This window comes from Aquarana catesbeiana, linkage group LG01 (genome assembly GCF_042186555.1).
Source record: "Aquarana catesbeiana isolate 2022-GZ linkage group LG01, ASM4218655v1, whole genome shotgun sequence".
Classification (NCBI taxonomy): Eukaryota; Metazoa; Chordata; class Amphibia; order Anura; family Ranidae; genus Aquarana; species Aquarana catesbeiana.
In genome coordinates, this window is record NC_133324.1 from 563,112,957 (window position 1) to 563,139,764 (window position 26,808).

The following is a 26,808-nucleotide window of genomic DNA, read 5'->3' on the forward strand; positions in this document are numbered from 1 at the left end:
ATTGGGTAAAAAAAAAATATGATGTAAGAATGTGATTACTTTACGTCTGTCTGCTGTAACTCAACAGCTGGATGGTGCCCTTCCTAGGATGGGCGGATGTATTTATACATATTTGTTTACCACTGTGTACATGCCTGGTGTGTACACACAGCCTATGTTCCTGCTGTCATTAGACAGGGGAGAATACCATAATGCATCACTCGCGAAATGTAGCGGGTTAGTTCTCTCTTTAGATGTGTTTAAAAGCTTTTGACACTGTGCGTTGGTCCTTTTTACATTTGAAAAAAAAACTGGCACGAATGGTTTTTGGTCCACACTTTGTCCAGTGGGTTCAGTTGCTATATGCTGATCCACGGGCCAGAGTCCGCACCAATAGGGATATCTCCATGTCATCCTCCTTGAAGAGGGGTACAAGTCAGTCTCTCTCTCTCTCTCTCTCTCTCTCTCTCTCTCTCTCTCTCTCTCTCTCTCTCTCTCTCTCGTCAGCGATAGGGGGGTATCTGCTGTAGTCCAGTGGAGAAGATCTCTCTCTACGTGGACGATGCCCTTACATACTTGGAGGGTAGAGAGAGTTCCTTTACCAAGCTGATGCAGGTGGTTTGACAGCGGTTATGTCTGCAATTAACATCATCCTTTAAATACCTGGGCATTCAAATACACAGTGATCTCTCTAGATATGAAGAACTTAATATTACTCCCATAGTCAAGTGGACAGGCTTCATCCATTGCCCCTTAATATAATTGGTCGTATAAATCTCTATAAGATCTTCTTTCCAAAATTTTTATATTGTTTTAAAGTTGCCCCAGTTTTTCTCCCAAAGAGACTCTTGTACTGGTGAAAGCTACTCTCCTCTTTTCTTTGGAATGACAATTGGGCCCTGTATAGCCAAGTCCTCATTACGGGTGGCTAAAGCCATGGGAGGGCTGGCATGCCCAAATCTACGGAATTACTTTATTGCTTCCCAACTCACCTATGTTTATGCTTGGTTACACTCTGACTCCCTCCACTGTGCTTTTGTCGGCTATCTTTGAACTTTCCACTTCTCTCAAGGATGAGCTCCATAGATCAAAAAAGTCTGGGGGCTCACGATTCTCTCCTGTTGATGTTGGTTTTATGGCTTGGTGGGGGGATTCTGACGCAGTCATCTCTGGGTATGTCGCCACAGACCCCTTTGTGAAGGAATCCTAATATCCCTGAGCTCTTTGGTCACCCGGACTCGCCCTGGTGGGGTCAGTTTGGTGTTCCTCACTTCCCTCATAGTTGAGGATAATAATTTTGTGACCTTTGACACCAAGATGTAAACATTGCATTGAAAATTAAGTTCTTCTTTGAGTATGTCTTGATTTCAGCATGCCATTCGAGTGCAGTTTGGGTTATTGACCATTGAGCTCACGGAATCATCCATTGAAGATCTCTTGTCGTATCCAGAAATCTCCAAACTGGTGATGACCTTTTATGGTCGCCTCCAGTTGATGGGGGCTGATCCTTTTTGGAACTCTCATCGCAAATGGCTATTGCTGATGCCTGAGCTTTCTGAGAAGGACTGGGAAGAGGCTACTGAGGTATGCTTTCAGGATATAATCAGCACTGCTGATCAGTTGATTCAGTTTTGAGTTTGTACATCAGTTACACTACACCCCAGCCAAGCTGGTTCGTATGGGATTGGGTTCAGATATTGCTTGTTCTAGATGTGACTTGATTGCTGCAAATTTTTTTTCATATGTTTTGGAACTGTCTTGAGCTCTTGTCCTTCTGGAAGGATTTATTTGCTTTTTTCGAAACACAAGCTTCCCCTGCCAATACCTTTCACTCTGGAAGTCGGACTTTTAGGTGTTCTCAATTATTTTGTTTCTTGTACACATGCTAGGACTCTGTTTATATATACTGTTATTTTACGCATGTAAAACTATTTTATTGCATTGGAAGGATGCTGGCCCCCTTTCGACTCATGCTTTTCTTTTGTATTATTCATGGTGTTCTATGCAAATTTAAGTTGCTATATAAAAGTAAGGCATACCCTAAGAAATTTACCAAAATATGGCAGCCATGGTTGGATGTCTGAGGCCTTCTGGGGGGGATGTCCTATCATAACAGCTTATTCAATGTGTTTTTTTTTTTTTTTCCCCACTACTGTAACTTAGGAATACTGGTCTGACGGACAAGAGCTAATTGGTCAAGTATTGGTTCGTGCGGAATTCCCCGCCAAGTAGGGGGCCTCTGGAAATGTGCTGACTTGGGATCGTATGTGGTGCCGGTACGAATGTGTATGTTGGTTGGGGTTTTCTAGCACGATGTATTCTCCATATTCTGGCTTTCGACAATCCCATATGTTCATTGAATGTTTGAGAATCAGTCGGTACCTGAATGTGTATTTTCTTATGTGCCAGTATTGTTTTTAATAATTTAATAAATACCTTTAAGAAAAAAAAAAAAAGACAGCAGAGAGTATTGGCTAATGGCACAGAGCCGATTGGACTGGTTCTTCGACATCTGACCACTGTGATGAGTGATCACAGTTGTAACCCATATAGTAGTAGTTTTAAATCCCTTAATTACCACGTGTGTGTGTGTGTGTGTGTATGTATAACATATGTTTGTTTATTTCAAAAAAAATTATGGTTAATGAGGTTACTTTGAAGTCTTTACTATCATATAAAATTGAGTACAGTGTTGCATGACTAAGTATTTGTCAGTCAAGCTACAGTGGTTAAACAGACCATGCCACTTTGCCTATTTAACCTCCCTGGAGGTATGATTATTTCGTATTTTAGGTGCTGAAAGCGGTACAATTATTTTGCATGGAAATTTGGCGTTTTATATTGTAGGTTTGTAATTCTTAACAATAACACACTTAAATCTGTCCAAACAAGAGTCTAGTAGATATCCCGGGTATGATAAAGTTTGGAACACAAAAACATAAATTATAATATAATAAATAATTAAAATAAATTTCCCCACGATTCACTATCGTCCAATTCTGCAAGTGTTCTAATTTACTATCGCTGTTTTCTAGCTGGTCTAAAGCCACTTTTGATGTAAAGGGACACTTTTTGGTTGCTATGGACAATCTCCAGTTTCCATGCAGAAAGAACAGTATATATAATATAAAACTGCATGTAGGGCATGGGCCAAAGCACTGGGGACAAAAGGGATGTGAAATCATTTCATACAGTACTGTAATCTGTAAGATTACAGTACTGTATGTGTTATGATTTTTACAATTTTTTGAATTTGCCGCCAGGCTCTGCCCCCGTGCGTCGCGACGCTCGCAGGGAACAGAGCCTGGCAAGGAGAGGCTTCGGAGGAGGACGGAGCCCACGGAGACAGCGGGGGACATCGCAGGATCCCGGGGACAAGGTAAGTGAAGCCACACCAGGATCCTGCGATGTAATCCCGAGTGTGGCTCGGGGTTACCGCTAATGGTCCTGAATTTTAACCCCGAGCCACACTCGGGAAAACCGCCAGGGAGGTTAAAGAAGTATAGCCAAGCTATTTTGGCTGTACTCTTATTGATCACAGGAGTGCATTTAGGTCTGCACTCCTGTTTGTCGTTTTCAGCTGATGTCGCAAATGACTGAGCTGGTCCAGGCTCTGAAAAGATCCTGACTATATGGTTGCAATCCACCCAGAACTGGAAAGCGGAGCAGAGAGCCGGAGACTGACAGTCCCTGGCTCTCTGCTCACAGAGTGCTGAGAGATTAGCAGTGTTTGATCACTCAGTTCTGAGTGCAGAGCCGAAGGGGGAGGATGGTGTCCCCCCCCCCGGAACTTCTTTTATAAAGCAAATTGACAGGGTCTGTGCAAAGCCATCGTGTGACCTTCTCTTATGCAGTGATTGCCCAGAAGGTATGAGCATTGTTGTATGAAGGCTTTGACATCAGGTATTTTTGTGGCGGCTGCAATGGAAGGAGTGAGGTTAGATTACTGGAAAGCAACTTGAGAGTGGAAACTGAGTGTTTTATATGGGCACTGCATGGCCAAAGTCACGTAGACTCTCCTTTTTAATGTTATTGTAGAAGTAATGACTTTATTTTTTCGAAATGGGCAATCTTGTTGCTAGAGACAGTTCTGCTTTTGGGTCTCTTTTAACACTTTATATTCTACAAACTTCTTATAGTACATTTTAAGATATGGAAGTTACTTTTAACATAAAGCACATGGACTCTGATGAATTAAGCTGTACTAACATACTGCAAGGGGATATATATGTGACACTTTTTTTTTTTTTTAATAGTAAAGCAGAGTGAGCCATTGGACAAGCTTCATTTGTTAAAATCTCAAATTGTAAAAGCCTGGTACTGCTGGACTTCTATCCATGCTAATATCGGCCTATATCACCTTAAGCATTGGTGGTGCTTGAGAACAAGCGTGCCACTGAAAGCCCTGGCAATTAGTGCTGACACACACATACCAGAGTTTTACACAATGACAGCATACAGACATCTGTGTTGGACACGAGCTACAGTTTGTGCAAAGGAGGCTGCTGTACCTTGTTCATGACTGAGTTTTCAAAGTGAACACAGCTTCACCGTTACAAAAGCAGTAAAAATTGACATGCTCTAGTTAAGCAACCACATGGTGTTCACAGCTAATTCTGTATAATTGAAGAGCCTTATTGTTAACCTCCTTAATACTGCCATACATATATACACACACACCAGGGGTAGGCAACCTTAAAGAGGTGAAAATCTACCTGAATAACATGGGAGAAGTCAAAGCTCACAGAGCAGTTCACCTCCTCACACCTGATTTAAACCTCTAATTGCTGTAATCGTATGCATTGCACAGCAATCATGGGTTTAAATCAGGTGGTGAGACGGCAACATATTGTTTCCTCAGATCCTGTCAAGCACACTGGGATCTCTTTTGTGAGAGGAGCAGCAGTGCCTGCGGTACTTGTGAATGAGTGGTTTTCAGAAAGTACACCGAATCCGCAGGAATTAATAGACTATGGCTAAACAGCAAGCCCGTAGGTGCACTGCACCTGCGATGTGGGTAAACTGCAGCACATCAGTGTGAAAACAGACCTATACTATTATGCCCAGTGTATTGCTTTACACTGACCTGAAGAGCTCTTTCCTGCTGCTGGCACCACTCTGGAGGCTGCTAACTGGGATAAGAGGTGAAGTGCAATTGGTATCACTCTGCATGGGACAGGAGCCACCATTACAGAGAAAGCATTGGCTTATGCTCCCTACTACAGTTCCAACTTTACAAGTAGTCCCTCTGCATTGCATTCTATTTGATGCACTAGAATGGCGGATCAGTAAGCCCAGACCGTGATCTACAGATTACTGACACACAGCCCTGTATTGCAGTGGTTATACCAGGATCATGGTTGAGGCTAAGACTATGGTCCCAGTACCGTTTTGTTAAGCTGGAAATTCCCTATCTTGTAAAAGTTATCTGATCAGCTCAACAACTGCTCAATCACTTTTACAGGTAGCAGAAGGGGGTCCTCCCACCCCACCAGGGTGCCCAGGACTGATCCACCTGCTGGCATCAGGTGCACTGAGAAGAGTGGAAGGAAGAGATATTCCATCCCCCTTTCTGTGACATCAGAAACTGAAGTGACAAGAGATGTCACTTCCAGCTTGTAAAGCATCTGATCTTGGCTTAAGCCTCTAAAATGGTAACCTGTAAATCAAGGGTGCCTAACCTCTGGCCTGCGGACCACATGTGGCCCACCACCTCCTGCCCTGGGCTGGTGGGTCGGCAAGCCCAGATCACCGGTTTCCGACTCGCCATTCCAGAGCATCATTATCAGTGTGAAGAATGGAGCCGGCTTTAGAGGAAGCAGAGCTGGCTATTCCTGTCATTAGGTGGAGCGATACCAAATATACTCTGTCTGACAGGAGCGAGCGATACAGGAAGTATCAGCTCTGTTGTCTACTGCAGCCGCATGATTCCTCCAGCGCCAGGTCCTGTCACACTGATACTCAGGGATGGTGCATTGGGAACCAGCCAGCAGTACAAGCCCTGGAGGACAACCAGCAGCAGCCAGCGATACCTGCAGGAATCCTGAGGGAAAGTGAAGATTGAGGTGCAGGTAAACTGCAGTATGATAGCAGCCTTATGCCCCTTTCATGCGATAGGTCCGATCAGGTTCACCTGTCAGTTTTTCAGGTGGACACAATAGGACCCTCCATTCACTTCTATAGAATAGCAGAAGTAAATGGACTTGTCTTTTTACACCCGCCTATCTCCAATCCAATCTACTTCTGTCTAGGTAGATTGATTCCAAGAGGGTCCATTGTAGAGTGGGCCGTGTCCGTGTTTGCCCTGCACGTGCAGAGCGGACACAAACCTGTCATCCGCCCGATCCGCTCATTGTGGTCCGTGACCAGTTAGCAAGTCACTAAAGTGGCCTTCGCTTCTCAAAAGGTTGGGCACCCCTGCTGTAAAAGCGTTGCTTATAGCGATATTAAAAAAGGTATTTGTAGTTTGTCCCTGCTCCACAGGTGTACACAAAACTTAAAGCATACCATGTTAGGCATCTATTTACTTTAGTGTATTATCTTTTATATATTTTACCAAAAAAAAAATTATATATGAATAGGGTATTGCGTTTTCGTGCACTAAAATGCATGAAAATGTGCATTTCATAAGCCTTTGTACAAATACCGTGCAAAAAAAAAAAAAAGAATGCAACAACCATTCTATTCTCCAGGGTTTCAGAAACATGAAAGCAGAACTTTACCCCTAAGAACTTGATATATATTTTCTTTGGCAAAGCACATACATTCCACTTTAATTATGCTACCAAAATGAGCGTGTGCTGTAAATTGCCTCCAGCACTGTGCCTGTTTGTTCTCGCTGGAGGCTGCCATTTTTGCTGAAGCCTAGTACAGCTGTAAATTTATCAGCAAATCTGCCTCTATGCCTCTAGTGGCTCTGGATTTTCAGCACAATGCCAAAAGCAACTAAGCATGTGCAGAACAGGGTGTATCACTGCAGTATAGGCACTTTTTAATGTTTTACATAGCTATACCCGCAAAAAGGGGGCAGCCTGAAGTGATGTAGCAGGACTTCCTTTTCTGACTAAAGTTTCACTTTAAATAATGCTTCTAAATAGTTCTCTAACAAATTTTTTACATGTATGTGAGAAATAAAAGGATTGGCCTAGGGGGAAGGATCAATGGTTAGAGGTAGTTTGCACATAAACCTCTGCTGCTTTCCAATACTTACTTCTGAACACTGGTGGTGAGAAAACAGACTAGTGCTTGGTGTGATCTTTCTGGGGAAAGTGGTGAACAAATATGTGCTTTGAAAATACTAACATTTCAAAAGTCTTGTTTAAGCTTTGGTCATCAAAAGAAGCTATAAAAAACAAAAAAAAAAAAAAAAACAAAAACACAATTGCATAACAAAGGACAACCTAGAATTTAAAGCAAAAAAAACTTTATTGTGCATTCATGCCACAAAAAAATTCACATTATGATAAGATAGCTAGAGTGCAAAAAGTCTGCTTGCAAACAGTAAGATGCACTGTAGTGTCATTGTAGGTCTTTTAATACTGGGTGTAAATCCAGGGGCTGTCAACTCACTAATAACTACTGGACTGACACCTATGGTTAAAAGGGGACACTTCCATTCTAAAATGTTGAATCCTAGTTTGTCAGCGAGTGCAACTGGCTGGCAGTGTGGGGTAGAGAGGAGGTCTTCTCAGGCCTTTAGAATGGTGGGTGTGATCATCTTGGGGAAGGCGTAGTATCTACATTCTTCAGGGGGGATTAGGACCATTACTGTGGTGCTGATATTTTCAGTCTTGAATCCAGCCTCCAGAAGCTGAGGTATTTGTGTTTCCTATATCCATAACAGGTAGTAAAACCGAAGGGTTATGAGAGAAGCAAAAAGGAACAAACATTTTATGTGGTATATAAAACTAATGAATTAGAAACGTATTAGGAATCTATGCGCATAAGTATGTAACTTAGTTCAAGCAACAGAACTGGGTTCACACATTTGCATTTCTGTTTTCATGCACTTGTAATGCATTTCAGGGTGTGTTGAGGTGCATTTTGCAAATGCATTTAATGCGTTTTTCCTATTTTACAATAAAATATTTAGGCTTCTAGCCATATTCCCAGGGGCTTTAAACACTTTAGGCATTCTACACCCATCATACATGCATTTTCATGTGTCATCATTGACTTCTGTGGGCTTAAAGCATGAAAGCAGGACAAACGAATCTGAGCATTTTTTTCAAAGAAATGCTGTAGCACAGCCAGGGCTGCTGTTAGAAAGAATGGGGCCCTGTACAGCCTTCCGGATGGGCCCAACTCCACTCCCCGGGGTGCAGTGGAACAGCGGCACTGACTTTATCCGCCTACACCCCAAAAAAGAAAAAGTCCATCTTCTGTTCCCACCACATGGGCCCCTCTGTTGACCTCATGGGACCAAGAGAAATGTAATTTAAGCTCTGGTAAACAAGTAGGAGTGGGGGTGTGGCCTAGTAAAATCAATTGAACAATAAGGCTCACACTGGAGCTGATAAACTTCAGTTTATTGGAGTTTGGGCGTTTTTTTTAAAAGCCCATAAACTCCACACACACGGACGGTTTTTAGCTTTAATGAGCAGTGGAGTTTATGGGCTTTTTTCTGAACGCCAGAAATTTGCGTTCAAAGTGCCATTTTTGACCGCCAAAAAATGCAGATAAACCCACGTTAATTAGCGTTCGGCGTTCTATTCAATGCATTGTGGGATTTTTGGAATGTCCCCTGTGTATTTTTATTAACCGCTTCAGCCCTGGAAGAATTTACCCCCTTCCTGACCAGAGCACTTTTTGCGATTCGGCACTGCGTCGTTTTAACTGACAATTGCGCGGTCGTGCGACGTGGCTCCCAAACAAAATTGACGTCCTTTTTTTTCCCCCACAAATAGAGCTTTCTTTTGGTGGTATTTGATCACCTCTGCGGTTTTTATTTTTTGCGCTATAAACAAAAAAAAGCGACAATTTTGAAAAAAAAAAAAAAAAGCATTGTTTTTTACTATAATAAATATGCCCAAAAAAATGATTAAAAAAAAAAAAAAAAAACATTTTTTTTCCTCAGTTTAGGCCGATACGTATGCTTCTACATATTTTTGGTAAAAAAAAATAAAAATCGCAATAAGCGATTGATTTGCGCAAAAGTTATAGCGTTTACAAAATAGGGGATAGTTTTATGGCATTTTTATTAATAATTTTTGTTTTTTTTTACTAGTAATGGCGGCGATCAGCGATTTTTATTGTGACTGCGACATTATGGCAGACACATCGGACACTTGACACATTTTTGGGACCATTGTCAATTATACAGCAATCAGTGCTATACAAATGCAACGATTACTGTGTAAATGACACTGATAGTGAAGGGGTTAACCACTAGGGGGCGGGGAGGGGTTAAGTCAGTACTAGGGATGTGTTTTCTAACTGTAGGGGGGGATGGGCTAGCTGTGACACGTCACTGATCTCTGCTCCCGATGACAGGGAGCAGAGATCAGTGACACTGTCACTAGGCAGAACGGGGAGATGCTTGTTTACATCAGCATCTCCCCGTTCATCCTCTCCGTGAGGCGATCTCGGGTATCCCCGCGGCGATTGAGTCTGCGGGACCCGCGACCCGACTCACGGAGCTCCCGGCCGGCGCACGCAATGGCATGGCGGGGAATTCAAATGGGACTTACAGGTACACCCATTTGCCCAGCCGTGCCATTCTGCCGACGTGCATCGGCGAGCGCTGGTCGGGAAGTGGTTAAAAACACCCATAAAACGCAAAAAAAAAAAAAAAAAAAAAAAAAAAGGCTCAAACGCTAGTACAAACCGCTGTTAAAAGCATGTTTTTAAACCAGAGTTTTCTGCCAGCAATCTGGCGTCCAGAAAAAGCTTTTTTGAGCTTCAGTGTACATGGAGCCTAAAGCTGCCCTGGGCCCCCTGTTAAGCTGATGGGGTCTGGGGCCCAGTAAAACAGGATTGGTTGTACTGCCTTATCAGCTGCCCTAAGCAAAGTACACAATTGTGACCCGGCTCCATATGATATGCATTTTAAATCCAGACATGTCAGCATTTGAGGTTACACAGTTCTATAATAGTGTTGCTTTACCTGGAACATTTTTTCAATGTCTGTGTATTTGGTCTTCAGTAACTCTCCCCAAGACGTCAGATTACAGTATGTGAGGACACCTCCTGGCTTGAGAAGGCGATGTGCATGACCCTGCAGGAATTCATAAATTGGCCAAGCTAGTAAATATATAGTAAAGCAATGACTAGAACCAAGCTCTAAGAGCAGCACTGTAAATCAGATCAGCATCTTGAACAAAGGAGGTGTCCAACTGTATGAAAATCTACAAACAGAATGAGAACTCTCGTACATTAAAGTGGAGCTACACACTCAAAACATTAACAAATATATATATAACACTTTTCTTCGGTTGCTTCCTGGTTTCGGTCTTAGGCCAAAATGATGTCATACATCCCAGGAGTCTTCATGGGCTTTTTTGTTTTCATCTAGAGGGGCTTTCTCAGCCAAGTATGCACTCCTGCCTGCATGCCTAGGCTAAGGAAAGATGGATGCTAGAAGGTACCATGAATCATCTACCCTTACTCAAGATGGCTATACAGCCATCTTGAGTAAGGGTAGACTTACACAAGGATTGGAAGGGGGCTCCCCTCCCACCACCGTGCACTGCTATTTCCAGGCTCTCCTGTCTTACCGGGGAGCCCAGGGCCACTGTTGGCAGTCACACCAGCTGATCATAGAGAATAAGTAGTAACATCCATCTCCCAATCTTATCTATGGTGTATGAAACTGGAAGCGATGAGGATTTAGTCACTTCCGTTTGTTTGTTTACCAGCTGTCACCAGTTTGTAAAGCAGTCGAGCAAACCAATCTTGGTTTCACCAGCTGCATTGGAGGACAGAGAGATCAGGGGTTTAATAGACCCCTGATCTCTCACTAAAGAGTACCTGTTGCTGACCAGGTATCACAAGGGATGTTGTGAATCCCTTGCGATAGAAAAAAAAATGCAAATGCATACATAGGTCACGCACACTTACCTGCTCTGTGCAATGGTTTTGCACAGAACAGCCCTGATCCTCCTTGGGTCCCTTGCTGGCACTCTGGGCTCCACCCCCCTGCTGAGTGTCCCCATAGCAAGTGCTTCAACCACTGACATACAGAATGGGTCCAGAGTGCCGGCAAGGGACCCAAGGAAAATGGGGCCTGCTTTTGTGTTTTCCCACAACACACACACACACACACCATGGGATTCAGCAAAATCCTATCTGTGTTTGCCTGAAGTGGTGTGCCTTAAAGTGGAGTTCCACCCATTTTAGTTTATTAAAAAGTCAGCATCTACAAAATGCATAGCTGCTGACTTAATAAACCGACACTTACCTGCCCCACGGTCCAGCAATGTGGCTGCCCGGAGGCTAGCTTCTCTCCCCCTCCTCTCCTCGGCGCCGTCATGGTAACTGGGCACCCGGCCGTGACAGCTTACAGCTTCACGGCCAGGCGCACACAGCGCGAGTCGCGCTGCGCTCTCCTATTGGCCAGCTGATCTTCTGGGACCAGAGTTGTGTCCCAGAAGATTGCTGGCAGGGAGGGGCCGCCTAGGGCGAGAGGAGGAGTTGCCTAGGCAGCCGAAGATAGGAAGCCCCATGAAAAAATAAAAAAGGGTACACACTCCCCCTCCCCCCAAAAAAATGACATGCCAAAATTTGGTATGTCAGGGGGCGAGGAGTGCTTAAAGCGGAAGTTCCATTTTTTGATGGAACGCCGCTTTAAGAGGTGAAAACAATTCAAAATTTCACCTTGTAAGGACTTACATACAAGTCATTATGCTCATTGTACATCTTCCGTGTAATGCATTCAAAACATAAGAAAAAGAGTAAAATGTCAGTAGTTTAAAATCTATAATGTAATCATTTACCCTTAGAATGTACATAAAATTACCTTAATAAAGTTGAACTGATGTGTATGCCAGGTCTCTTCAGAGAGAGGGTATGTGTCATAGAGAATTCCTGAACAGAGAAACACCAATAAAAAAAAAAATTAATTGAATTTTGAACAGAATAAAAGTGACACTAAAAGACAAAAAAAAAAAAAATTAAATAATAATTCTATTCAAGTATTCAAAGTATGTTTTCCTAACTCATTACCTTCTATTGCTGCAAGCCTCCTCCAAAGTTTTTTTTTTTTTTTTTTTGCTGCGGTGATCCAACTTCTCATTAGAGGGTGGCTACATTCATGCTCCATGGTCCCATTGTATGTGGGAGCAGAGACACCCCTCTCTTGCTCACACCCAAGGTAGACTATGGATTATGGGATTTGTAGTGTGCATAGAGCAGTGCACATGACTGCATTTAATGAGCACTGCTCTCCCCAAAGGATGGGAAAAATAGCTCAGAGGAGGCAGAAAAACCCAGTAAGAAACAATTTAATGAAAAACAGATTACAGGGCCATTAAACCATGGCAATGTATGGATCATTTTGAAGAATAAGGATATTGTTTTGGAACCACTTGCTGACCGCTGGCTGGTCACAGAGGCGATAAAAGACTAGATCGTCCGATTACCTCTATGGCCTTGGAGGACCGGAGCAACATCATGGCAATTACTTCCGGTCCCAGGTGAAAGTAAATAATTACATTTTATTTTTTTTTAGCAAAAGATCAAAAAGTTTCTTTTTAACCGGTTCCCGACCGGCGCACGCCCATGTACGTTGGCAAAACGGCACGGCTGGGCAAATGGGCATACCCGTACATCCCTTTGAATTTGCTGCCGTGCCATTGCGTGCGCGCCAGCAGGGAGCTCCGTGAGTCCAGTCGTGGGTCCCGCTGACTCGATCGCCGTGGGGATACCCGCGATCGCCTCACGGAGAGGACGAACGGGGAGATGCTAATGTAAACAAGCATCTCCCCGTTCTGCCTAGTCACAGTGTCACTGATCTCTGCTCCCTGTGATTGGGAGCAGAGATCAGTGACGTGTCAAGCGTAGCCACGCTCCCCCAGTTAGTAACACTCCCCAGGACATACTTAACCCCTTCCTAGCCCTCCTAGTGGTTAACCCCTTCACTGCCAGTGTCATTTACACAGGAATCAGTGCATTTGTATAGCACTGATTGCTGTATAAATGACAATGGTCCAAAAATGTCCGATGTGTCCGCCATAATGGCGCAGTCACGAGAAAAAAAAAAAAAAAATTATATAAAAATGCCATAAAACTATCCCCTATTTTGTAAACGCTATAACTTTTGCGCAAACCAATCAAAGGCTTATTGCGATATTTTTTTGTACCAAAAATATGTAGAAGAATACGTATTGGCCTAAACTGAGGAAAAAAAAAAAAATAATAATTTTTTTAATATTTTTGGGGATATTTATTATAGCAAAAAGTAAAAAATGCATTTTTTCCAAAATGGATGCTTTTTTTGGTTAATAGCGCAAAAAATAAAAACCGCAGAGATGATCGAATACCACCAAAAGAAAGCTTTATTTGCGTTTCTGGTGCAGATCCATTGAAATTTATTAGCCGCAAATCGCAGGAAGAAAAAAAGAAAAAAAGAAAAAAAGAAAAAAAAAAAAAAAGTCCCAGACCCTTTCCAAAAGGACACTGGCCACAAAACGCATAGATGTGAACTAGTACCATAGGAAACCATTTTAAATGGACTGTACTGCGTTTCAGATAGATAGATACTGTTTTAAACAAAAAGTGCCAGAAAAGGCTTTTGTCTTCAAGTGGTTGGCTGTCAACGTGAACACATACTGTATGTCACCCAGTAAAAAGTTTTCAAAGTAACTTACCATCAAAGTGTCCATCTGGTAATGTTGGCACTACATCTTCCCAAAGCCCTTTCAGTGGGACAATCTAAAAAATAAGACCTAAAAAGTTAGCTGTGCATTTTTTACTAAACAGTAAGACTTGGAGGAGAGGGAGGGACGATAGAGCATATGAGCTGATAAGGATTTTGCTGACAGTAGGAGAGAGCAGAGGGCCAAGCTTTTTAGGTTGCAGCTGCTCTTTTATTATTCAAACACAGGCTGGAAGCAGGAAGGTGATCAAATTGTATTGCTTAACCACGGTACAGAAGAGTCAGGTCAACTGCAGCAGAGAAAAATCAAGTCCCTTGCCCTGCCAGACAAGGCTGTGCTGTGTAGCAGAAGCAGAATTCATCTAAAATTTCTTTTACACATTATCCTTTATGTGTGCCCACTTTGAGGGCACTTCCAAAAAAAAAAAAAAAAAAAAAAAAAAAACCCACACACACACACAAACACGCCACACTGGTGCTCTTTAACCATTCTTTATTCTATTCAAAAATGAAAATAAAATGCATTTATTTTTTTTTTTTACCAAAAAAGGACGTAAAATTATTTATTTTTTTTTTTTAAATAACAAACATGTCATACTTACCTGCTCTGTGCAATGGTAGCCCCGATCTGCTCTGATCCCGTGCCGACGCTACTGGCCCCTCCCCCCGTCAAGTACCCACCATAGCAAGCCACTTGCTATAGGGGCACTCGTGCACGCTTGCTCTCAAGCCAGCTGTGTGTCCATTGACACACAGAGCACGGTTCTGCCCCACCCCACACTTCCTCCTCACTGGCTGTAATTGACAGTCATCACGACTATAGAGTCAGGATCCGCCAAGATCCCTGGACCGCTTGCTGAGAGGCAGAGGCAGCCCTCCACACTGCGTGGAGGGAGCAGTGTTGAGAGCCGCTGACAGTCAGCAGCTCTCTGCTCACTGAGCTGAGAGAACCAAGCCATCGGCGATGTTTGATCGCTCGGTTCTCAGTGTTGGAGACGCCGTGGGACAGATGCAGCATCCACCTAGGCAAGTAGGGTACAAAATAAATAAAATAACTCACACACCAGCCCAAAACACCTTTTAATTGGAGAAAAAAAACAAAAAAACCCTTCCGCCTTTACAACAACTTTAAGCCTGTAATAATACTTTTCCACTGCATGCAATATATATTTTTTCTTTGCTGATAGTGCATTTTCCCACTCAGCAGCTTAGCTCACTCTACACCTACTGTTAGTGCCCTTTGGTCGTATTCTGTTGACTCTAGATACAAACATGATCCTGTAAGCATTTCCTATTTATACCTGCATCCATGAACCCAGTTTTCACTTATTTCTACACTTTTACAGTCTCACTCCATAAACATGTGAGCCTACCATATGCACGCTGGCTTGCTGAGCTTATCTTCAGTCCTTTTAATAATCACACTGCGTTTAAAGCTTGCCATACACCGCTCAAATTTTTTGGCCGATTCAGCAGGAATTTAAGCTGTGGGTGACCCCGTCATTATTCACCCCCTGCTCGACAAAAGTAAATTTTTCAATTGACTTATCAAAGGAGCCACTTCAGCAGATAGATAGCACTGTTCAAGGATTCAGCAGCCATTGAATAAAATAGCCAACAGCTGACATTACTCCACCAGCGCTGCTTAATGGGGAGGGGGCTCCATTTCTCTTGTTCAGCCCACAAGTCTGAATGAGGGAAATTCAAAGCATGTATAGCTAGCTTGTACCTCATGGGATTCTGGGGTTTTAGCCGACAGCTGCTGTAGCAGGACAGGGCTGAATGGTATACCACGTGAGACAAATGCCCACAATGCAAGAGGACTATATTAGAGGCATTCATCCTTGGGCACATATTACCCTAAAGGTTGGTAAAACTTGGTGGATGGTTCACCTGTGCCTTACACCTGCACCTAAACTCTGGATCTTCGTGCATCAGGGCTAAACTCTCGGTGTGCCAATATAAGTAGTGGCACACCGCGCACCCGGCATTAGAGCAGTAGAGAGTGTCGAGTCAACATCGGAAGAAGAACAGAGGGAGAAGACCAGGCAAAAAGAGCGAGAAGACAGCAGAGGAGACCCGGCAGAAGACAGCGGACAGAGTGAGAAGAACCAGAGAGGGGAGAAGAACCTACAGAGGCAGAAGATGTCAGCGGAGAAGAGATTGGAAGAGACGACGGAGCTGCCTTAATAAAAATTACTTTAAAAAGAGAAGAGGCCCTTGTCCTCATCAACATGGGGACAAGGTGCTTTGGGGTGGGCGCAGGGCCCCCCTGCCCCAAAGCACCCACCCCCCCCCCCCCCCCATGTTGAAGGCATGCGGCCTGGTACGGTTCAGAGGGGGGGGGGGGGGGGGCGCCCCTCCCCACCCCTTTTCCTGATCTGCCGGGCTGTGTGCTCGAATAAGGGTCTGGTATAGATTTGGGGGGGTCCCCTGAAAATCCATACCAGACCGAAGAGCCTGGTATGCTCTTGGAGGGGGAACCCATGCTGGTTTTTTTTTTTTTTTTTTTTTTTTTTTTTTTTTTAACATTGGTATGAATCTTTAGGGGGAACTCCACGCACAGACAGTGTCTGGTATTGTTGGGGATCAAAGGTGGATCCCTGTTCATTGAAGTCGGACTTCTAGCCACAGGGAAAAGTCGGATCCAAAGTGGTATGACTGCTGTGTCGTACCAGTGTGAACCCAGCCTGAGTCAAAGCTGCGCATCTGCCTATCCCTTCACAAGGGAATGTACTTGTAGGGAGCATGCGAGTACAGACAAATGGGGCCTACTGCAATCCTCTTCAATATTAGTCGAAGGGTGGGGTTGGGGCACAATCTTGCTACCTTGCCTAAGGCTCCATTCTGCCTAATCTGTCTCTGCCTACATTTGTTTAAATCACCTCCTGTTCTTAGACCGTTTATAAATGGTCTAAGCTTGAAGTGGTTAGGCTACAACCATGATCCATGGGGTATCGTTTTTCTCAGCAGACATTTCCCCACAATGTAAAAGTAATCAGAGGGACTATATTGCTGCTGGATTACGGTTTCAGGCGCCTTTATCGGGCTCTCTGTCAGGGAGCCCAGTAAGGATGCGAGTGGCTGCATCTGGTCCCAGATGTTGCTCCTCCTACTGTGGGATGTCAGGAACCAGAAGTGATGAGGATTTAGTCAATTCTGGTTTCAGTCTAATGTAATCCCAAGCCATTACCAGCTTGTAAAAGCATCAGATCAAAATCGATCTTGGTTTGATCAGATGCTTTGGAGGCCCAGAGAGATCTCGGGTCTCAGACCCCAGATCCCTTCATAAAGAAGACCTATCACAAGGGGTGGCGTTCATCAATAAAGTTGATAAAAAAAAAAATTTAAATGCAGAGAACTATTGATTCCTTTATATACCTGTAGCAGCATCCCAGACATTCTGGTCACATCTAAATTAATATTTCAAGAGGCAATGCTTCAGCCTTTACAATTCATGCCAAAACTTGCCTGCTCCTTGCTGCCTCTTGCTAGGGACCCGGGGGTAACCAAGTTTCCCCATGGGACTTGTCAACCCCTACAATCATCCCTCCTGTTCCTTGCTGTATTGGTCTTCCAGGATAAGGGGATACAGAATTTTTTGGCTGGCTTTGTTTATTTTTCAGGTCCTGGAACATAAGCTTCCAGCTTTCTGGTTTTGTTTGCCATCATGATTGGTCAGATGGTTAGGGAGTGGGTGGAATCAGGTTAGTTGGTTGTGGGGTCATAAAGTCCCATGTGCATTTCTACCAATCAGTATGGCTGCCTGCAATAGTGATGAACCTATAGGAATGTGTGGAAACTGTCACTGCCCAGGAGGGTCAGAACACTGGCATTTAACTGTAACAAGCTTTCGAGTGTTGCTCGAGTCTCCTTAAAGTGTTTGTTACCCCAACACTTCATATTCCTGATATGTGCCTGCTGTACCATGTACTTGTATGATGATAAAGTATCCTGTTCTCTTTGTATTGCTTCCTTTGTGTGAAATCCCTGGTATTCCTGCCAGTCCCTCTGCTTTCCTATTAAAAACTGACCACACCAAGCAGGAAAGCACACTGTGGTCAGTTCTATAGCTATGCTAGGAACTCCGTGTACTCTGCTCTAATGATCAGACTTGTCCTAAAATGCCCCCACTGCACAGTCATTCACTGGGAAGCTCAGTGTGCTACCACTTCTCCTCCCCCAGCTCTTATGCAGCTAAAAACAGAGGGAATGTGATCACTTTTAAAAAAAGGGGGAAGAAAATATAATAAAGAAAAGAAAAAATAATTCCTTTTTTTGTTTTTTTTAAATGTTTTGCCTTTCATTTCCATTTTAACCCCTTCCCGCCGACCGAACGCACATATGCGTACTCGGCTTTCCGGGGTTATACCGGGATGATGCCCGCAGCTGCAGGCATCATCGCGGTACCGTTGTTTTCAGCGGGCGATCGGCTACCTGTGTATAACAACCGATGCGGCTAAAAGCCGCTCGGCTGTTATACCGGAGGAGCGGGAGGGGACATCCCCCCCCCCCCTCCCGCCGCCTCCCGCCGCTGTTACCGGGCCTCCCGTGCGATCGGGAGGCCCGGTGTCCAGTCGGGAATCTCCGGCAGCTGGGGGCGGGCTGGAACGAAGCTGTGAGCGGCTTCGTTCCAGCCTTCTAATTGTAAACGCGGAAGCGACGTCATGACGTCACTTCCCGTTTACTCGGCTGCCAATGGCGCCGAATTTAAAAAAAAGTATACAGTATTCAGAATCGCCGTTTTTGGCGATCTGAATACTTTGAAGTGTAAAGGAGTACCTGTCACCACCTATTACTGTCACAAGGGATGTTTACATTGCTTGTGACAGCAATGAAAGTAAAAAAAAAAAAAATTTAAACACAATTTATAAAAGTACAAAAATAAATAAAAAAAAAAAAATTTTAAAGCGCCCCCGTCCCCGCGAGCTCGCGCAGCGAAGAAAACGCATACGGAAGTCGCGCCCGCATATGTAAACGGTGTTCAAACCACACATGTGAGGTATCGCCGCGATCGTCAGAGCGAGAGCAATAATTCTAGCCCTAGACCTCCTCTGTAGCTCAAACCTGGTAACCGTAAAAAATTTTTAAAGCGTCGCCTATGGAAATTCATAGGTACCGTAGTTCGTCGCCATTCCACGAGTGCGTGCAATTATAAAGGGTGACATGTTTGGTATCTATTTACTCGGCGTAACATCATCTTTCACATTATACAAAAAAAATTGGGGTAACTTTACTGTTTGGATTTTTTAAAATTCATGAAAGTGTCACTTTTCCAAAAATTTGCGTTTAAAACACCGCTGCACAAATACCGTGTGATAAAAAATATTGCAACAATCGCCATTTTATTCTCTAGACTCTCTTCTAAAAAAATATATATAATGTTTGGGGGTTCTAAGTAATTTTCTAGCAAAAAATACGGATTTTAACTTGTAAACACCAAATTTCAAAAATAGGCTTAGTCATGAAAGGGTTAAACTAAATGGGTTGTTTTACAAGGTGACCATTTACAACCACTTTAAGCTGGCCACACAACTCAATCACTTTATACTACCTACAAAATGCAGGCTAAATAGTACAAAATTTTATTATATTCTAATCAAAATAATTTTTTCTAAAATGACTTAGGGCTCATTCACACTTAAAGCACTCTGTTGCGGTGCATAATGCACACACTTTAACTGACATTATGGCACGCATTAAAGTATATATATGTGAACCCTTACATTGTAAAACAATAAATAAGAGAGGCAAAACATTTGTGTGAAAAATTAAATAAAAAACAACCCACACACACACACACACACACACACACACACTTTCACCCTCTTCCTGCCCAGGCCAATTTTCAGTGCTGTCACACTATGAATGACAATTACTCAATCATGCAACACTGCACTCATATGACATTTTTATCATTTTTTGAGACAGAGCTTTCTTTTGGTATTTAATCATCACTGAGGCTTTTATTTGTTGCTAAAACAAAAAAAGACCATCATTTTGAAAAAAAAAAAAAAAAAAAAAAAAAGTTTTAGTTATAAAATGTTGCAAAGTAGTAGAACAGGATACTTTTTGATACACATACATGGTAACGCAGACACATGCCGGAAATAAGAAATGTTGGAGCAACATACAGTTTAGAATGCATCGCATTAAAGCATTCTATTAATTATGAATGGGTTGGCAACACACAACAATGGATGGAAAAAAAAAAAAAAAAAAAAAAAAAAAAAAAAAGTACATGACCCAATGCAGCGCACCACCATGCATGACATATGCAACATGTTGGACTCTAGTATACAATGCGTTGGGACGCTATTCACAATGAATGGCACAGCAACACTACACAGAGCAGGTGCATTGCCATGCACTGTGTAATGTGTGTCTTTTGGAGCGCAGATCCCATTAATGATTTTCCGATGTATGCAATTCATTTCTTTTTGTAATACTAGCATTGTCTAAACGAACAAAGACCTAATATGAATTACTGTATATACTCCTCGAGTATAAGCCGAGTTTTTCAGCACATTTTTTTGTGCTGAAAATGCCCTCCTCGGCTTATATTTGAGTCAAGCATTTTTCCGCAGCAGGGAATGACATTTTCCAAACCGACTTTGGGGCCACTTGGTGCTAGGAAACCCAAATTTGGTGTGCAAACCCAGTGGAACTGGCAATAAACATATCCAAAGCTGGGGTTCCTAGAACCAAGTGGCCCCCAGATACGGGGCCCCAAATTCGGCTCGGAAAATGTCAAGCACTTTTCTGCAGCAGAGAATGACATTTTCCAAACCGACTTTGGGGCCCGTATCTCGGGGCCACTTGGTGCTAGGAACCCCAGCTTTGATGTGCTAGTGGCACTGGGTTTGCACACCAAATTTGGGTTTCCTAGCACCAAGTGGCCCCGAGATACGGGGCCCCAAAGTCGGTCAACTGTGTCCATCTGCAGCAATGTCATTTCGGGACCCTTTGGATCCAGAGACCCCAAAATTTGGCTGCAGCTAGGGGGCATCTAGGGACCCTTTACTACCGAGTTTGGAGTTCGGGGGACCTATGGCTGCAAATGGGCACAGTGAGGCTGCAAATGGGCATTGTTGACCCTCTTTTCCACTTACAGTAGCTGTGCATTTCTCACCCTAGGCTTATACTAGAGTCAATAAGTTTTCCCAGTTTTTTGTGGTAAAATTAGGTGCTTCAGCTTATATGCGAGTATATACGGTAAGTGGCCACAATTCCTACTTGCTCATAGAAGGCATATTTCTATGACTTTACCTTATGTTTTTGGTGTTTGGCCCATTCCTGTAACCGCTGGAATACCCCATCATTGCATTCTACAATCCAGTGTTCTTCTATATTATACTCTTCCACCTTAGTGGCTGCTATTGCCATGCCAAAGCCAATCTCTAGCACTCGTCCTCCTAAATTGAAGACACAGGTCAATCAATTAACAATCAATTTACAACCAAAAGTAATACACTACTTACTACAGCAGGCAATCCAGTTTTTCTTTATAGAGTGGTGACAGTAAAGCAAAATATTTCAGAGGAATTTAAAATTTACCCCATTCATACATGAACATAAAATTAGGAGATAAGAGAATGAAAACAAAAACAAAAAACTGGGAATTACAATCCTCTATATATTATCGATTGTGATTTATTGGCTGACAGCTGATCACGTTGTAAGGGGCCAGGATAGGCCCCTTACTTCAATCAGCAGAGTCTCATTGATGCGGTGATCACAGGGCGCGCAGGCAGCTTATGCACCGCCATGCTACATTTTACTTGTAAAATGTAGCATGTTGCAGTCACTCATAGATGGCTTGGACATGAAAAGGACCATCTGAAAACAAGTTCAAAAACCACAGAGTGAGACATTGAAGAGAGCCAACTGAAGCAGGTCCTGTCACTGCTGCCATAATCGCTTTTTAAAAAAAAAAAAAAAAAGCTACTTGTTTAGGAGTTTCGGCATCGCTCTCCTCCACAGGCATGAAAACATAGCAGCAGATGTGAAGATTGCCTAGCAATGCAGGAGATATAACTAAGGCTGTACAATTACTTGTTCCATACTTGGAGTCATGACACCAAAAGTTATTCAGCTACAGAAAGACTAAAAAAAGCATGCAGGCCTAGTGCCTCTCCTAGCATCCAGCTGTCACCAAATGTAACATACAAAACAGCTATTCTGAGACACCCAACACATTGCTGGAGAGCAAGCCTGTCTAGAGGACTGTCCGTCTAGGATACCATCTCTTTTGATTGTACCACTTTGTTTTTCTTGAAATTTAAATAAACTTTCTCTGTTAAAAAGGATACCATCTCTTATCCTTTTATTATGAAGGAATCCTTGAAAAAAAAAGCCAATGAAAATGATTATGTCGGCATCTTACACACATTAGCACCATTAGTAGGTTATTGATAATTTTGTCTAAAAGATTAAGGTTTACTTAAAAGGGTTTTTTTTTTTTTTGTTTTTTTTATTAACATACATATCATACTTACCGTACCTCCACTGTGCAGTTCGTTTTGCACAGTGTGTCCCCGATCATCGTCTCCTGGGGTCCCCCGGCAGCTACTCCTCACCTTGGTAAATCCCCTGGGAGAAGCGCTCTCCCGATGGGGGTTACCTTGTGGCGTTCTCCCAAGCCTAGCATTTGCATCCATAGACACAGAATGCCGCCCTCCGCATCATTGGATTCTATTGATAGCAGTGCAGCCACTGGCTCCCGCTGCTGTCAATCTATCCAATCAAGAGCCGAGAACCCCGGGCAGAGAGGTAGAGTGAGTCTCCGCCGGGGGAACGAACGGGCTCAGGGGCATTAAGTTTTCACACCTTAATGCATAGGATGCATTAAGGTGAAAAAACCATGAGTGTTTACAACCCCTTTAAAGCCCACTTCCAGAAAGGAAACACTAAAAATTGTACGATAGCTTGCATTTGTGACCAGGATGAAGGCGAGCCCTCGCGTTGGTGACCATTGTTACACTGCCATACATAACTGTATGAGGGACCAGTCTTCCATTGTTCTCTTAAAGAACCCAGTGGAGGGAGGAAGATTTTCATTTTTTTCTTGATATTTAATGTTGGTAATATATTCAGAAAATATGTGCAATGGCATTACAGCCAATAGAGTTTTTTTTTTTTTTTTTTAATATATATTTTAAAATTGCACTTCTGTTTGTCAAAAAGCAATATTTGTTTGTTTATGAAACTTGGTTTTATTTATAAAGGCGTTCTAACAAATCTGTGCCTGTAGTGCATGTTCAAACCTTAAAGCGATTGTAAAGTCTAGTTTTTTTTTTTTTTTTATAAGAATAACAAACATGTCATACTTACCTGCTGTGTGCAGTTGGTTTTGCACAGAGCAGCCCCGATCCTCCTCTTCTGTGCTCCTGGCTCCTCCCTCTTGTCCAGTGCCCCCACAGCAAGCAGCTTGCTATGGGGCAGCGTTGCAAGCTGAGCTGCAGCCCCCTGTGTCCATTCAGACACGGAGCTGCAGTTTGGCACACCCCCTCTTTCTCCTGACTGGCTGACTTTCATTGACAGCAGCGGGAGTCAATGGCACTGCTTCAGACAATCAGGAGGGACCTGGACCACTTAGACATCGCTAGATAGAGAGGGGCTGCTGCGCACAGAAGGCTTTTTATCTTAATACATAGAGTGCATTAAGATTAAAAAAACCTTCTGACTTTACAACCCCTTTAGACCCCTTTCACATGTGTGGACTGTTCAGATCCGCCTGTCAGTTTTTTCAGATGGACTCGAACGGTCGCGCCATACATCTCTATGGAGCAACGGATGTCAGCGGTGACATGTCCGCTGACATCCAATCCGCTAAATCCAGATGGATGGAAACCCTATTTTCCATCCGCCTGGCAGATCAGATGAAAACGGACAGGCGGTCCGTTTTCATCCGATCCCCCCATAGAGCAGAGACCTGACAGGTCTGTCTCTGCACAGTGTGCAGTCCAGATCTATCCGGATGTCTGAAAACGGATCCACACATGTGGGCCTTAATATCATAAAAAACAGGTGATTAGATTTTTACTCCAGGGAGTATATAATGAGTTTGGCAATTCTAGAGAAATGCATTACAATTTAACTAAACCCATGAGGCTCCATTCAGACCTAAGCATTGTGCAGCGACAGCACCATGTTTTTTGGAGTGGCACCATTCAGTTGAATGGGCTTCCCTCCAAAGAAGCTCATACACCAAATCTTGGCACAGAGTCGGAAGCGTTTGGCGTTGCGATTTTTTGCCGCAATTTTGTTGCTGGACAATTGTGGCAAAAATTACACCACGTTTGAGATGCAATTAAGAAATAATGGCATCGCAAACACAGCCATGTTTTGCCACGAATTGGAATCGTGCATTTCCGCCCACAATTCCAGTAGCTCAGGTGTGAACCGCGCCTTTGATTTTTAGTCGGGGAGAAAAAAAAAAAAAAAAAATTATGTATGTATGTATGTATGTATGTATGTATGTATGTATGTATATATTCTAAAACAATTTAGATGACAAAAAAAAAAAAAAGAGGAAGGGGCATTTAAGTCAAAAGACTAGGATTCAAACTGAATAGAAATTGGAGGACAAAATGAACACTGCCCCCAGATCTATTACACAGCTGAGACAGACAGTGCCCTTGCACAGTACATGCCAACCTACAGATTGATAATGCAAGTTCTATTACTAGAAGACACAATAATAATAAGAATACATGAAATCCTTTCCATTAGGAGGTGTGCAGTGATCAGACATGAGAAAACACAAGTACCTACCTTTACTAGCAGCTACCCCAGCCAGGCTGTGCATATAGGGGGTCTCCCACCTTTCCATGACCGGTTTGCCCAGGATCTCCAGGTGGGTGTCAGCCTCATTGTACCCTGCAGATGCATGGTGCCAATCAGCCTTGCAGGTCTCCCCCTCTGTGAAGATCTTTTCTGAGGACATGGCTGGGAGATCAGACCTGGAGAACAGTGCAGGACGCAGAGACAGTCCTGCGGCTCGGCTCTTGGGGTTATACGACTCAGGGCAGTGGGCGTGGTTGGCAGCACATGGAGGAATAGGAGTCAGCGGGGGGGCGTGGTGACATGGGCGAGGGGCGTGGCTGGGGCGGCTCCTGCTGGATAATCAGGGAAAGTGACAGCTGTTGCCAGGGGGACGTGTAAAAGTTTAAAGTGGCCCTGAAGTCTGAACTGGAAAAGTTTGTGGGCTGGCATTCTGCCTAGAAAATAAATGTCCATTGTATTATAAAATATTTCTATATAGGTGAAAAGGGAAAAAGTGTATACCAGCAACGATTGTGCACTGGTCATATGAGGTATCTCCAAAACCAAAGAGGCACAAACGAATGGCGTGTTTGTTTTTAACCACTTCAATACGGGGCACTTATACACCTTCTTGCCCAGACCAATTTTCAGCTTTCAGCGCTGTCGCAGTTTGAATGACAATTGCGCGGTCATCCATCACTGTACCCAAACGAAATTTTTATCATTTTGTTCCCACAAATAGAGCTTTATTTTGGTGGTATTTAATCACCTCTGCGGTTTTTATTTTTTGCTAAGTAAATTAAAAAAGACCGAAAATTTTGAAAAAATTAAAAGTTTTGCTTTTGTTTCTGTTAAAAAATTTTGTAAATAAGTAAGCTTTCTCTTTCACTGATGGGCACTGATAAGGCGGCACTGATGGGCACTGGTAGGCGGCACTGATGGGTGGCACCGATATGCAGCACTGATGGGCATTGATAGGCAGCACACATGGGTGGCACTGATGGGTACTGAAAGGCTGCAAAGATGGGTTCTTATGGGTGGCACTGCTGGGCACTGATAGGCGGCACTGCTGGGCACTGATTGGCAATGATAGGCGGCACTGCTGGGCACTGATACGTGGCACTGATGGGCACTGATACGCGGCACTGATAGGCATCCCTGGTGGAACTGGCAGTGGTAGGCATTCTGAGTGGGCATTGATTGGCAGTAGAGTTGCCACCTCATCCCTTTAAACCCGAACAAAATATGAATTACACAGGTTCTGAGGCTAATTTAATGCAGATAAGGCACTAAGTGAGTTTAATTACCACCTTAATCAGTCACAGAACCTGTGTAATTATAATGTGTTCGGGGTTTAAAGGGATGAGGTGGCAACCCTAATTGGCAGCTGCCTGGGCACAGATTAGTATTTCCCTGGGGGTCTAATGGACATACCTGGTGGTCCAGTGTGGATGGCTTCCCTGGTGGTCCTGGGTGGCTTCCCTGGTGGTCCTGGGCAGGATCTGAGGGGGGGGCTGTGCTGATAATCAATCAGTACAGACCCCCTGACCCCCCCCCCGTCAGGAAAGCAGCCGATCGGCTCTCCTCTACTCACGTCTGTCAGACGCGAGTGAAGAAAAGCCGATCACCGGCTCTTCCTATTTACATCGTGATCAGCCGTGATTGGACACGGCTGATCACGTGATAAAGAATCTCCGTCAGAGACTCTTTACCTAGATCCGTGTTGCGGGGTGTCAGACTGACACACTGCAACAATGATCGCCGAGATGCGCGCCCCTGGGGGCACTGGAGTGCTGAGCTGTGGAGGGGCGGAGCGGCACGCTGAGAGGCTGAGACGGGTGTCAGTCCAGGCACCTGGCGGATCCAGACTCCATGGTCGGGATAACACGGTGCCTGGACTGACATTGGTGACATCAGCAGAGATGGACTTCAGTCCGCTCTCTGCTAAAAACAGGTCACAGGAGTGCAAAACAAATTGCACTCCTGTGATCCATAGGAGTACAGCCAAACGAGCTTTGGGTATACTTCTCCTTTAAATTAACAGGAAATGGGCAGTGTAAATTTTAATGAAAAGTAAAGCTGGGTTTCCTTTTTGAGTTTTTCATTGTAGTACTTTGCATTTCGAATGCTCCTTTTTTACTGTTTGTGTTTATGCTGTTAACATGATATATAGTTACATAAATAGTAGGTGAGGTTGAAAAAAGACACAAGTCCATCAAGTCCAACCTATGTGTGTGATTATATGTCAG

At 43.6% G+C, this 26,808-nt stretch overlaps 1 protein-coding gene across 1 annotated transcript; it reads right to left on the minus strand.

The window, feature by feature from the left end:
• Window positions 1–7,385: 7,385 nt before the first annotated feature.
• Window positions 7,386–24,822, minus strand: GAMT (guanidinoacetate N-methyltransferase). The gene is made up of 6 exons (XM_073596596.1): window positions 24,569–24,822; window positions 21,062–21,207; window positions 13,785–13,848; window positions 11,936–12,003; window positions 10,085–10,195; window positions 7,386–7,807 (listed from the first exon to the last, which is right to left on the minus strand). The coding sequence occupies exons 1-6, from the start codon at window positions 24,738–24,740 to the stop codon at window positions 7,667–7,669; spliced, it is 702 nt and encodes a 233-aa protein (XP_073452697.1). The 5' UTR covers window positions 24,741–24,822; the 3' UTR covers window positions 7,386–7,666.
• Between the last annotated feature and the right edge of the window lie 1,986 nt (window positions 24,823–26,808).

Bases quoted from the DNA above. Each gene is read 5' to 3' on its own strand.
- GAMT (XM_073596596.1), bottom strand. From the start codon at position 24,740: ATGTCCTCAGAAAAGATCTTCACAGAGGGGGAGACCTGCAAGGCTGAT. The intron at 10,196-11,935 runs GTAATTTTATGT...GAATTCCTGCAG, and splicing joins ATCAGTTCAACTTTATTAAG to GGTCATGCACATCGCCTTCT. The intron at 7,808-10,084 runs GTAAAGCAACAC...TTATGGATATAG, and splicing joins ACATTGAAAAAATGTTCCAG to GAAACACAAATACCTCAGCT.